The sequence below is a fragment of the Bos mutus genome, chromosome 1, assembly GCF_027580195.1.
Source record: "Bos mutus isolate GX-2022 chromosome 1, NWIPB_WYAK_1.1, whole genome shotgun sequence".
Classification (NCBI taxonomy): domain Eukaryota; kingdom Metazoa; phylum Chordata; class Mammalia; order Artiodactyla; family Bovidae; genus Bos; species Bos mutus.
The window spans coordinates 116,437,161-116,451,916 of NC_091617.1; the positions used below are offsets into that span (position 1 = coordinate 116,437,161).

Below are 14,756 nucleotides of genomic sequence, written 5' to 3' on the forward strand. Positions count from 1 at the left end.
TGGGTTGGGAAGATCCCCTGGAAAAGGTCAAGGGAACTACTCCAGTATATTGCCTGGAGAATCGCATGGATAGAGGAGCCTAACGAGCTACTGTCCATAGGGTCGCAAACAGTCGGATACGAATGAAGCAATTTAGCACGCAGAAATAAAACATTTCTTTGGAAAAAATTAAATAGATTGATTACAGAAATAAAGACAATCTAAAAACCGAGTCCAAACAATCTAATTTTAATAGGAACAGTCACCTTAGAGCAATTAAAAAGCATGTGACTAAAGCAAAAGGTTCAATGGTAATACTTCTAAGATAAACATTTCATTAAAAAAAATTTTGGGGGGGCCACATGGCATGCAGGATCTTAGTTCCCTGACCAGAGATCGAATACGTACCCTCTACAGTTGAAGTACGGAGTCCTAACCACTGAATCACCAGGAAATTCCCATAGATTGATTGATAAAATTTATTGATTACTGATTTATTCACTGTCATGCCACATAGTGTGTGGGATCTTAGTCTGCCAACTAGGGATTGAACTCAGGCCCTCGGCAGTGAGAACACAGAGTCCTAATCACTGGAACACCAGGGAATTCCCTTAAGATGAACATTTTTAAAATGATTAATATACTTGCTGTAAACTGTATAAATTGGTAATTAAAAAATTTAAAATTAAGAAAACTGTTAGGCTGCTTGGTCAAAAAACATTACACTGGCTTAAGGTGAATTACCTAACATTTTATTAGAAAATTACATTGTTTTTCAATATATTACTTTAAAAAAGCTTATGTTTTTACTATCAAAAATGAATTGTTGAAAGAAATTATATGTACACGAGTGTGTATATGTCCACATTCACTCTGCACATAAAACATTTAAAATACCACTCAAGAGACTTTGACAACGGTCCAGTGGTTAAGACTCTGTGCTTCCACTGCAAAAAAAAAAAAAAAAAACAACCCAAAACACTACAACTTTAATTCATTAGATCTGTACCAAATCTTATTTGTAGCTTTGGGACATCAGGAAGCTCAGTTACCTGTATATCTCTCTCAGAGTATTCCTAGATTCTTTTCTTTTACTTAGCTTAAATATTAGCTCTGGATAATTAAAACCTGTATCAATGTAAATGTAATAAAAATAACTTCAAATGTAAATCAGATTAAAAAAAAGTAGCTGTAACAGACTCCAAAACCAAATATAAATCAGTTTTGATAGCTAAATGTCTTGGGTTACCAGTACATCTTTTATTCATCATATAAGTGAACAACTTTTATTCATCATATAAGTGAACAACCACAACAATCAAGACAACTACAGCAAAATAATCATAGTTCACATTTAGAAAATATTACCTTATCATTAAATGGCCAGGTTTATTATCTGAAATATCACGTTTTATTATTTTCTTTTTTTAAAGTTGATATTTTAAAACTAATCAGAAAAACTTTACTTCAAATACTACCAATAATATAAACAATTTAATATATTTAGTACAACCTGATTTTAAGGCTTTTCTTTAATGTTCAACCATATAATCTTTTAGGATCAAGATAGTTATGTTATATATTCAAAGGAAAAATTTCCCAAACTTGTCTTTGTAAATTAATAAAGAAATTGTTAATTGAAGAACTTAGAGTCAACAAAGGCTAAAATTAAAATATTTTTATTCATTTATATGGTAAATACTGTCTCCTACTAAAAAACAATGACATTAGTCTTTCAATCTGTCAAGCTTAGCTAAACAGAAAATCATATGTCTATTTTTGATATCATATGTTGACATGATACAGAATGCAGGATGTAAAAATCAATTTAACAGACATATTAAGTAATCGTATAGATATGTAGAATCTTAGATAAATGATCAAAATTATAAGTGAATGTTAAATGTGGGCACATGGATATATCTATGTACACTGATGGGTTTAACAGAAAATACGCTTGCAATGATTTCTGGTAACCAGCTTGCTTTCTGTGAATCTTTAAATACCCAGTTCCAAATCTTCCAGCTCTTGGAGAAGGGCTTTCTCTTTCTGAATTTTCTCCAACTAGAAAAGTTTAAAACAATAAAGTTATTAAACAGGAAATGAAATAATTATTAGATCAATAGGCACATAGTGAAAGAGAAAAAATTTAGAGAAAGAATATACCTGAGACTTTACCAGATTTTTTGGTCCCCACAGATTTAAAAAACACAGATTAGAGACAAGGTCTAATTTGTTGTTTGATATGAATCAAGTACTTGGGGGCAATCTCAAAAATGACAGAATGATCTCTGTTCATTTCCAAGGAAAACCATTCAATATCACAGTAACCCAGGTCTATGCTCCAACCACTAATGCTAAAGAAGCTGGAACGGTTTCTATGATGACCTATAAGACGTTCTAGAACTAACAGCAAAAAAAGATGTCTCTTTCATCATAGGGGACTGGAATGCAAAAGTAGGAAGTCAAGAGATACCTGGACTAACAGACAACTTTGGCCTTGGAGTACAGAATGAAGCAGGGCAAAGGCTAATAGAGTTGCCAAGAGAACGCACTGGTCATAGCAAACATCCTCTTCCAACAACACAACGACTCTACACGTGGATATCATCAGATGGTCAATCAGACAGAAATCAGACCGATTCTGTTCTTTGCAGCTGGAGAAGCTCTCTACAGTCAGCAAAAACAAGACTGGGAGCTGACAGTGGCTCAGATCATGAATTCCTTATTGCCAAATTCAGACTTAAATTGAAGAAAAGTAGGGAAAACCACTAGATCATTTGGGCATGACCTAAATCAAATCCCTTACGATTATACAATGGAAGTGACAGATTCAAGGGATTAGATCTGATAGAGTGCCTGAAGAACTATGGACAGAGGTTTGTGACATTGTATAGGAGGCAGTGATCAAGGCCATCCCCAAGAAAAAGAAATGTAAACAGGCAAAATGGTTGTCTAAGGAGGCCTTACAAATAGCTGAAAAAGAAGAGAAGCAAAAGGCAAAGGAGAAAAGGAAAGATACATGCATCTTAATGCAGAATTCCAAAGAATAGCAATGAGACAAAGTCCTCCTCAGTAATCAATGAAAAGAAATAGAGGAAAACAATAGAATGGGAAAGACTAGAGATCTCTTCAAGAAAATTATGAGATACGAAGGAAACTTTTCATGCAAAGATGGGCACAATAAAGGACAGAAACGGTATGGACCTAAAAGCAGAAGATATTAAGAAGAGGTGGCAAGTATACACAGAAGAACTATACAAAAAAGATCTTAATGACCCAGAAAATCACAATGGTGTGATCACTCACCTAGAACCAGACATTCTGGAATGCAAAGTCAAGTGGTCCTTAGGAAGCATCACATGAAAAAAGCTTGTGGAGGTGATGGAATTCCAGTTGAGCTATTTCAAATCCTGAAAGATGATGCTGTGAATGTACTACACTCGTTATGCCAGCAAATTTGGAAACCTCAACAGTGGCCACAGGACTGGGAAAAGGTCAGTTTTCACTCCAATCCCAAAGAAAGGCAATACCAAAGAATGCTCAAACTACCACACAATTGCACTCATCTCACATGCTAGTAAAGTAATGCTCAAAATTCTCCAAGCCAGGCTTCAACAGTATGTGAACCTTGAAGTTCCAGACGTTCAGGCTGGATTTAGAAAAGGCAGAGGAACCAGAGATCAAACTTGCAGCATCCACTGGATCATAGAAAAAGCAAGAGAATTCCAGAAAAAAATCTACTGCTGCTTCATTGACTACACTAAAGCTTTTGACTGTATGGATCACAACAAACTGTGGAAAATTCTGAAGGAGATGGGAATACCAGACCACCTGACCTGCCTCCTGAGAAATCTGTACGCAGGTCAAGCCAACAGTTAGAACCCAACATGGAACAACAGACTGGTTCCACATTTGGAAACGAATACATCAAGGCTGTATATTGTCACCCTGTTATTTAACTTCTATGCAGAGTACATCATGCGAAATGCCAGACTGGATGAAGCACAAGTTGGAATCAGGAGTGCCAGGAGAAATATCAGTAACCTCAGATATGCAGATGACACCATCCTTATGGCACAAAGTGAAGAGAAGCTAAAAAGCCTCTTGATGAAAGTGAAAGAGGAAAGTGAAAAAGCTGGCTTAAAACTCAACATTCAAAAGACGAAGATCATGGCATCCAGTCCCATCACTTCATGGCAAATAGATAGGGAAATAATGGAAACGGTGAGAGACTTTATTTTTGGGGGCTCCAAAATCACTGCAGATGGTGAGTGCAGCCATGAAATTAAAAGATGCTTGCTCCATGGAAGAAAAGCTATGACCAACTTAGCATATTAAAAAGCAGAGACACTACCAACAAAGGTCCTTGTCAAAGCTATGGTTTTTCCAGTAGTCACGTATGGATGTGAGAGTTGGACTGTCAAGAAAGCTGAGCGCCGAAGAATTGATGCTTTCTATCTAACTGTGGTGTTGGAGAAGACTCTTGAGAATCCCTTGGACTGCAAGGAGATCAAACCAGACAATCCTAAATGAAACCAGTCCTGAATACTGACTGGAAGGACATGCTGAACTTGAAGCTCCAATACTATGGCTATCTGATGTGAAGAACTGACTCACTTGAAAGACCCTGATGCTGGGAAAGACTGAAGGAAGGAGAAGGGGACAAGAGAAGATGAGATGGATGGATAGCATCACTGACTCAATGGACATGAGTTTGAGCAAGCTCTAGGAGTTGGTGATGGTGATGGACAGGGAAGTCTTGTGCGCTGCAGTCCATGGGGTCATAAAGAGTCGGACACAACTGAGCGACTGAACTGATGAATTAAGGAGACAAAAGACAGAGCTGTCTTACTGCATTCTCTAAGTCTAATAAATCTTCCATTCTACACTTGGGCTTCAAAGTGTGGAGGACAGGAGGAAGGAAAAGGGGAAACAGGACAGTGTGACCTGAGATACAGAAAAGAAGAGAATTTTCTATTTGTCTAACATAATAAGCAGTAGCTACAGCATTAGTATGTCTCACAGGAAATAGGGACTCCCTCATTCACCATGATCCACGTATTCCCCTATCCTTGCGTATTTCAAAAGAAGTTTTAAAATCTATATACTCTTTAATCTGATTAAATAGTTGCTTGTAATAAAAAGGGGAAGGGTGGTAGTAACTATGAGCCCAAATGAAAAATGCAGAAAAGACCTGATTTTTTTCTAGCTGTTTTCCAGCTGCTGCTTGTTCTTTCAGCTGTTCAATTGCTCTCAGTTTCTGTAAACACCAAACAGGAGTCAAAAGGAAGAAAGAATAAGTAATTCAGAATGCACAAACTACTTTCAAAATTAAACATAAAACTGTGTACATTAAGAACATGAAATTTGGTATTTTTCAAAAATTTAATATTACTATATATGTACATCTATGTATATGTACATGTATGTAAATATATGTCTAATTTCACCATTTATTTCAGTACCTCATGGTACTTGGACCACATCTTTAGCTTTAAGAGAAACTCAGTAATGTGGCCTGGGAAGCGCTCTAGAAACCTGATTTTACCTCCAAGGCCACCATCACACAGTGGTTGCAATTTGACAATTAATAAACTTCCTTTTGTGCCTCTTTCTTCATCTTTAAAAATGGGATGAATATCTGTCCTACCTGTCTCACAAGGGTATAATGAAGCAGTGAGTATAAAAATGTTCAAATGTCCATTATTTCTTATTACTCTAAAAATCAATAATAAAGAACTAATATCCCTTAGACATCTGTGAATAAAACTAAAATCAGTACCATTCCTAAGTTACAGTATTTCATGGTGAGAAAGCAACAACAAGGATTGCTACAAACCTCTCAGATGCCTGTCTTTAGGCATCTAAACACTATTTCCTTTATATAATTCTCATGTGTTCTTTCAATAAACACATGTGCTTTTCACTGAAGCCTCCCACCTTCTTTAGGTTCTTGATTTTTCTGTCTGTCTCGGGGTCCCCGGAAGTTGACTGAGAAATAGTACTTCGTGGTGTGCTTTGCTGGGCAGGAGCGGGTGGCATATCTGGACTCTTGTCAATTCTCGCTTCCTGCAGGAGATATTTTCAAGAATTCAGTTTTCAAAAATGAAATCACTGAAGTATTTCAACAAATAGAGCCTTTTAGAAAACAAAATATGATTTAGAAAACATAGCCTTTTACACACTTTATATAAAGAAAGCAACTGAACTGCTGGCCTCAAGTATGTTATATCGTCCCATAATAGATATAATGAAGCTTAAAAAAATATTTCAGTACAAGAGATATCCAAAAGGCTAGATCTGTAACTTAAAGTAACATAATAATAAAATAAAAAATAGCATATTGGGGAATTCCATGGTGGCCTAGTGGTTTTAGGTCCCTGTGCTTCTACTGCAGGGCACACAGGTTCAACCCCTGGTCCAGTAACTAAAGATCCCTCAAGACACGTGATGCAGCCAAAAAAAAAAAAAAAGGATTTTAGTAATATTAGCAAAATGTAATAAAAATGTTATTAATGTAAAATATAATTAGTTATATAATAACAAATGGAAAGAAATGAAATGACCTTAGTAAACGAGGAGATTACTGTTTCAGCCAATAAACATTCTAGATTTTTGGTTATTTGGGGATGTGCCATTATATGGATGATTTGGAAATGTGAGAGGGTTTATCTAACTAAGGCATGTATGTGAAGTTTCACTCTTGGATATCCTCCAAAACTATGAGTATATAAACTCAAGTACATATAACAGATGATGTTACAGGGTAAGTCCCACAGAGATTTATTTACAATCAGATCAATTCAGCTCGGCAATACTGTGCCATGGAAAACTTTTTAAGTAGGGCTTCTACTTCTTCCCAGTAGAATACACAGATTCTGCAAGACTCTAGAATCTCTTAGAGTTCTGGGTGGAATACTCCAAACTCCCAAAGCATCCTAGGGGAACATGGGACAGGGTATCACTTGTAGATCTCCAAATCTAAAAATGTCTGCCGGAGAGTTTTTAGACAGTGCAGAATTCGAGCATTTTTTTCTTTTTTAGAGTCATGTTGGTTCTAATTCGTACACTACAATCCACAAATGTTAATTCCTAACCTTCTATGTGAAAATATTACTGAGCATTTAAGAGTATTTAGAAAGAAATTATTTAGTTTTGACTCTTAAGGAGCCTATAAGTTCTGATAATATGGTGTAGTTTGGTATTTTTCATAATAAAAAAGGAGAGGAGTGGATAAAAGGAGAAGAGACATACTTTGCCTACCAAAATTTACTTTTGAAATCTCATAAAAAAAAACTTTTTAAAATTATTTATTTTTATTTATTTTTGGGCTGTACTGGGTCAAATCATACTGGGTCCGATCTTCACCGCAGCATGCAGAATCGTTTAGGTGTGGCATGTGGGATCTAGTCCCCTGACCAGCAATCGAACTCGGGTCCTTTGCACTGGAAACGCAGTCTTAGCCACTGGATCACCAGGGAAGTCCCCTCAATTTTTTCAATTTAGTTGTTTGTGGCAATATCCTGGCAGTCTACTTTCACAGCTGAGAGCCTGGGTTCCATCCTTGGTGGCAGAACTAAGAGCCTGTAAGCTGGGTGGCATGTCCAAAAAAATAAAAATGTAGTTGTTTGTAATCAGGTGAGAATACTAATTTTCTAGGAAGATTCAGTTCAGTTCAGTCGCTCAGTCGTGTCCAACTCTTTGCGACCCCATGAACTAGAGCACACCAGGCCTCCCTGTCCATCACCAACTCCCGGAGTTCACTCAAACTCACGTCCATCGAGTCAGTGATGCCATCCAGCCATCTCATCCTCTGTCATCCCCTTCTCCTCCTGCCCCCAATCCCTCCCAGCATCAGGGTCTTTTCCAATAAGTCAACTCTTCGCATGAGGTGGCCAAAGTACTGGAGTTTCAGCTTCAGCATCAGTCCTTCCAAAGAACACCCGGGACTGATCTCCTTTAGAATGGACTGGTCGGATCTCCCTGCAGTCCAAGGGACTCTCAAGAGTCTTCTCCAACACCACAGTTCAAAAGCATCAATTCTTCGGCGCTTATCTTTTTTCACGGTCCAACTCTCACATCCATGCATGACTACTGGAAAAACCATAGCCTTGACTAGACGGACCTCTATTGGCAAAGTAATGCCTCTGCTTTTGAATATGCTATCTAGGTTGGTCATAACTTTCCTTCCAAGGAGTAAGCATGTTTTAATTTCATGGCTGCAATCACCATCTGCAGTGATTTTGGAGCCCCCAAAAATAAAGTCTGACACTGTTTCCACTGTTTTCCCCTCTATTTCCCATGAAGTGTTGGGATCGGATGCCATGATCTTCATTTTCTGAATGTTGAGTTTTAAGCCAACTTTTTCACTCTCCTCTTTCACTTTCATCAAGAGGTCTTTTAGTTCCTCTTCACTTTCTACCATAAGGGTGGTGTCATCTGCGTATCTGAGGTTATTGATATTTTTCCCGGCAATCTTGATTCCAGCTTGTGCTTCTTCCAGCCCAGCGTTTCTCATGATGTACTCTGCATAGAAGTTAAATAAACAGGGTGACAATATACAGCCTTGACATACTCCTCTTCCAATTTGGAACCAGTCTGTTGTTCCATGTCCAGTTCTAACTGTTGCTTCCTGACCTACATACAGGTTTCTCAAGAGGCAGGTCAGGTGGTCTGGTATTCCCATCTCTTTCAGAATTTTCCACAATTTATTGTGATCCACACAGTCAAAGGCTTTGGCATAGTCAATAAAGCAGAAATAGATGTTTTTCTGGAACTCTCTTGCTTTTTCCATGATCCAGCGGATGTTGGCAATTTGATCTCTGGTTCCTCTGCCTTATCTAAAATCAGCTTGAACATCTCGAAGTTTATGGTTCATGTATTGCTGAAGCCTGGCTTGGAGAATTTTGAGCATTACTTTACTAGCATGTGAGATGAGTGCAACTGTGCGGTAGTTTGAGCATTATTTGGCATTGCCTTTCTTTGGGATTGGAATGAAAACTGACCTTTTCCAGTCCTGTGGCCACTGCTGAGTTGTCCAAATTTGCTGGCATATTGAGTGCAGCACTTTCACAGCATTATCTTTCAGGATTTGAAATAGCTCAACTGGAATTCCATCACCTCCACTAGCTTTGTTTGTAGTGATGCTTTCTAAGGCCCACTTGACTTCACATTGTCTGGCTCTAGGTGAGGGATCACACCATTGTGATTATCTGGGTCGTGAAGATCTTTTTTGTACAGTTCTTCTGTGTATTCTTGCCACCTCTTCTTAATATCTTCTGCTTCTGTTAGGTCCATATCATTTCTGTCCTTTATCGAGCCCATCTTTGCATGAAATGGTCCCTTGGTATCTCTAATTTTCTTGAAGATTAATATCATGTAAAAAATTATTAAAGTTAAGTGAAATATGACACAATTTCTCCGTATTTTAAAAAACAAAGAGTAAGTCAAAATGTCTATGTTACTGTATTTAAATTCTGGTCACTCTCTGGAAATTCTGGTCACTCAAAATGTCTATGTTACTGTATTTAAATTCTGGTCACTCTCTGGAAAGGCTATGCATATGATAAGATGAAACTCTTTGTTTCACTTATTTTTGATAAAGATGATAAGTTCATGGAATCACCATAAATTTATAAAAGTACTTGGTTAGATTATATACATCTGACTCCTTTCTGGTTCCTTAATTCACAGTCAGGCATAAGAAAGATAGTCTGGTTAAGGTGAGGTCCTATCATAGATTGTTTACCTTCATTCTACCTCACAATCATAACTTTTACTAACTTCAACCAGTTGTTTCAAAAAAAATAATAATGCTTTGCATATTGATAGAATTATCTTTAAAGTAGAAAACATTTTGCTCTTACTGAGAAAACATGCAAAAAGCAACTCTACAATGATGGGTTAGTAGTATCACCTTTAGTAAATAACATGTGTCGGTGATTATATGGCTGTATGCAGTGGGGTGTGGGAGAATGTTTCTGTAATTATTACGTTTTACAGTAAAAGCACGCATTGTTTTTTCAAAAGAGCCACAGGGCTATCATTAAGAAAGTCACTATTTTAATATTAGTTTTTCTAAATTAGAAAACTGAGTCTATAACCCTCTTCCCAAAATTTCATGTACTCAAGAATCAGAAAAACACACAAAATAAACGACTAATATTTTATTACAAAGGGAATTTACTTAGCTCAGTACCAGCAATGGTCATATTAAAAGTATCTTTTGATAAAGAGGAAGAAATATCACATAAAAATAGGATTCTGTGTTGAAAAGATTTCTGAAGACCCTTAAATCTCAATTAGAAGGAATCTTATACAGTCATTGTAAAAAACAGGATGGCAGTTCCTCAAGAAATTAAAAAATAGAGCTACCATATGATCCAGCAATCTCTCTTCTGGGTATACATCCAGAGGAAACAAAATCATTATCCCAAAGATGTATCTGTACTCCCAGGTTTGTTGCAATATTATTTATAATAGCCAGGGTATGGAAACAAGCCAAGAGTCCATCAACAAAAGAATGAATATAGAAAATGTAATATATAAACATCAAACATATATAGAGTAGAATAGTATCCAGCCATAAAAAAATAAATAAAAAGGAAATCCTACCATTTGCAACAACATGTATGAACCTGGAGGACATTATGCTAAGTGCAAAAAGCCAGAAAGAGAAAGATAAACAGTTAAATACTGCACGACTTATAAGTGGAATCTAAAAAAGAGAGAAGTCAAAATCACATAAATAGAGAGTAGAAATGGTGGCTGTCGGGAGCTAGAGGAAATGGGGGATGGGAGAAATGGGAAGGGGCTGGTGAAAGGGTACAAACTTTCAGTTATAGGATGAATAAGGTTTGAGGATATCATGTAGAATACGGTGACTACAGTTGATAATATTTTATTATACTGAACACAGTGATTGAAATTTGTTAAGAAAGCAGAATTTGAATGCTCCATCCCTCAGAATATATGTGTTATATATGTGTTAATTAACTTGACTGCAGGAATCCTATTACCATGTATACCTGTATCATATCATCATATTGGACACTTTAAGATTTTTATTTGTCAATTACACCTATAATCATTAGCTGGAAAACCAACGACAACAAAAAAGGAATCTTAGCTACTAGTCTGTAACATCAGGCACCAGCAGAGGTCCCTACCCACTCTGATGAGAGGCTAAGTCCTGCTTTTACACAAGTCTAATACGTGGACTAGATTATTTTACTTGTAATCACCAAAGCCTGGGTTATTTACAGATATTTCTGGAGATAAAAATATATCAAATCATTATCATTGGTGTGTACAAAAGAACATGCCAATATTTTAAGCCCAGATTTTAGCAGAATATGGTTACACAATGAAATTGTACTGGAGAAGGAAATGGCAACCACTCCAGTATTTTTGCCTGGAGAATCCCAAGGACAGAAGAGCCTGGCAGGCTACAGTCCCTGGGGTCACAAAGAGTTGGACACGACTGAGTGACTGAAGATGAAAGAAATTCTGTACCTTAAAATAGTAACTGTCTACCAAAACACCCAAGTAACCTAGAACTGTCAAAATCTAAGCATTAATAGGCAAGACCAAATTGTCTGAACCTCAAAAATGTGATTACCACGACTTTACTAACCACATGTTTCTAGCAGCTGGTCTCACTACCACCATAAGCCACAAGCCATCACTATTTACTTGTCAATTGTTGTTTTTCAACTACGAAGTATATAAAAAAATTCTTTTAGAACAATTTCACTATTTGGATACTTCTGGTATTTAGATTTCTAGTTGAACAATTTCCTGTAGCAATCTACTGAGTGACAAAATGGCTTTATAATCATGTAATTTCTGGTCTCTCCTAAACACATGGTTTAAGAAAGCAAACTATACTACGTCACCCAGGCTCCTCCAAAACAGTCTGCTGCAAGTAACACATTACATAATCCCACTAGGGTTTCAGGTCTTAAGATCAGTCCCAGTTCCCTCAGTCCCACGTTACACATACAGGACTACTGAGAAATTCATAGGTAAACACAAAAGAGACATTTTGGCTACTTATGTCTAACTCCAACTACATTTTATAATCTAACAATCAAGTTTTTAGGACTACAATTCTTTAAACTTTAAGGCATAGAGCTTTTAACTGGTTTGGTCTGTTTTGGTTTGAAAAGATAAGTGTCCCAAGTACCTGCTTTGCAGCTTTCTTAGCCTCATGCTTCCTTTGATTTTTAAGGGCTGTTTTTGATAATGGCTTCTCATTTCCTGGTTGTGGTTTCATATTCTGAGGTGGTTCTTCTTCGTGCTATGGAAAATACAAATAAATGATTCTGAAATGGAGTCCATGTTTTTAAAAACATACACAACAAATTATACAATTTTGCTAGTACATGACAAATTTATTTTATCAAATTTATCTTAAGTTCACTGACAAAGAATATTTCAAAACTCTTGTGGCAGGTTTACTTCAATGGTCAGGATGGATTTAATAAAGATCTTCCTATTAGTTGATATATGATATCTTTCAATTATATAAGAGCCAGCAAAATTCACTTTATTTTTATTTAAACAATGGCATTTTTCCTAGTACTACCACTGACACATGATTTTTATAAAATTAGATACTAACAATAGCTTCTTCTGTGGTCCTTTTGGATCTGACTACTGCCAAAAGAAATTCAGTTGCCTCAATTATTTCCTTTGCACAAATAGTCAATTGATACATCTTTACTTGCAAAATCAGAGATTAGAAGATAAATGGAAAAAAAAACCGACAGTAAGAAAACAAATTGAATAGGAAGGAGTAAATAAATTACATAATTATAAATCCAGCTAACATAATGAAGAAGTCTTTAAAAAACTAAGCAACTTGTCAGACTGTACAATGAAAACAAGCAAATTTTCATCATCAGGTATTTCTATAATTATTAACTACATTCAATAAGAGGGTGAATTACAGGTAGGATCAAGAAGGATTTAATGTAAAACATGATGACTATACTTGATAACACTGTATTGCATAACTGTACAGCTCAAATTCCTTGAGAGCAAAATTCAAATGTTCTCAATAAATAAATAAATAAGGTGATGGATGTGTTAATCCCCAGGTGAGAGGAAACCTTTCCAATGTATATCAAATCACCATGATGTACCCTCTAAATATCTTACAATTTTATAGGTAAATTATGTTCCAATGAAGCTGGGGGAAAAAAAAGTAACACCAGAGTAATTTCAGGCAACATGTAGTATAAATAACAGTACTCAACTTATCAGATTCATCTACTTATTGATTTCTCTCAACTTTGCTATAATCTGAATGCTGTCTCTTAAACTATCCATACTCAGCACATCAAAAGGACCAGATCTCCATGAAGTTTTTTGAGTACTAGATCTCAGAGCTGTGTTGTACTTAACAAGTGCCATAATCAAATGGGCAGGGATCAAACATTTAAGATATAGAGTAATAGCAAAAAATCATAAGGTGATTTTTATCTTAGCAGCTGCACTAACTATAGAAAGCATCAAAGTTCTATGTGTGAATATACCCTACTTGAAGTAACTGAATATATGAGAATCCATATTTGTAGAAGAGACAAATTTGCAGAGCAAGCCTTTCACTTTTTTTTATATCCACTGCTCATAATGATAGTTAAGATATACTAATATTTACTGAACATTTGTGTTATACATCAACATTCTTTCAATTGTGAGCTCTTCTATATAGTATCTTGCTTTAGTTGAAAAGTTTCATTCATGAGAACTTCAAAAACAGACAAAGCAATTAAGAAAGATGCAATAAGAAAGGATGAAGTCTCTTCCACTCTATAACCATCATGTAGCCACTGACAGACTTTCATTTTAGATGAAAAAAATCCACACAGTTATTATGGATCACAGGCTTTTCTGGCTTTAGTATGTGTCTACTCAACTTTGCTATAATCTGAATGCTGTCTTTAAACTATCCATACTCAGCAATTTCATTCTTACTAATAAAACTTGTTTCTTCAGTAACATTAACTCTAACACTGTTTTGATGAACACATTATATAAAAGTGAAGCTTTTCTGAAAGCCAAGAAATACTTCTTTAATTAATATATAACTTTTTACTTATAAAAAAAGTAACCTTTTTTCTTCAGGGGGAAGAATCCAAACACATTTTTTCTTCCTTCTTCTATGTAACCCTTTCTTTGTGAAATTACCAACCAGGCTATCTTTGTTTCTAGTAATTTCTTGACAATATTTTCTTTGCCATTTAGCTCTTTTCTGGAATTAAATACAAAAATTTCTCATTTATAGGCATGTAGCTCCTTCAACTAAAATGATGTGACAGGGTCACATAATCCCCAGGTTATATATAAAAGCAAAAATTTAGTGGAAATCTTGACTGTCAAAAAAGTTTAGTTTTAAGAAGCTCTCACATAGCTTTCTCCCACTTTTTTCAAAGTATATTCTTTCCAATTTATTTTTTCTCCCCCCACTGACCAAAACAAATTAGTTTTATGAGTCAGAGAACAAAAATATATACTATTAATAATTCAGAATTTCTTTCTCTTGTGCTAACTTGCACAGATTCAGAAAGCAGGATGGGTTGAGGTCACTTCTTTTTTTTAATCTTGTGTAAGAAAAATTTCAATTGAGAGAGAACAAATTTTAAGACTAATATATCCTTTTTAAAAATCTAAAGACAAAAATAGTAAATAGGGCTTAATTTGTTATATATTTTTACTAAATAACAATGCAACAAAAATGTTTAAATACTAAGCACAGCACAGCACAT

General features: G+C 35.7%; 1 protein-coding gene across 1 annotated transcript in view; it reads right to left on the minus strand.

Moving 5' to 3' along the window:
• Nucleotides 1-212: 212 nt before the first annotated feature.
• Nucleotides 213-14,756, minus strand: part of EIF2A (eukaryotic translation initiation factor 2A) — a 42,853-nt gene continuing 28,309 nt past the window's right edge. Inside the window, exons 11-14 of the mRNA XM_005904794.3 lie at nt 12,170-12,283; nt 5,923-6,051; nt 5,177-5,242; nt 213-2,043 (exon numbers count right to left, since the gene is read on the minus strand). Coding sequence (XP_005904856.1) covers nt 1,978-2,043; nt 5,177-5,242; nt 5,923-6,051; nt 12,170-12,283 — 375 coding nt within the window. The 3' untranslated portion in view covers nt 213-1,977. The remainder of the gene's footprint in view (nt 2,044-5,176; nt 5,243-5,922; nt 6,052-12,169; nt 12,284-14,756) is intronic.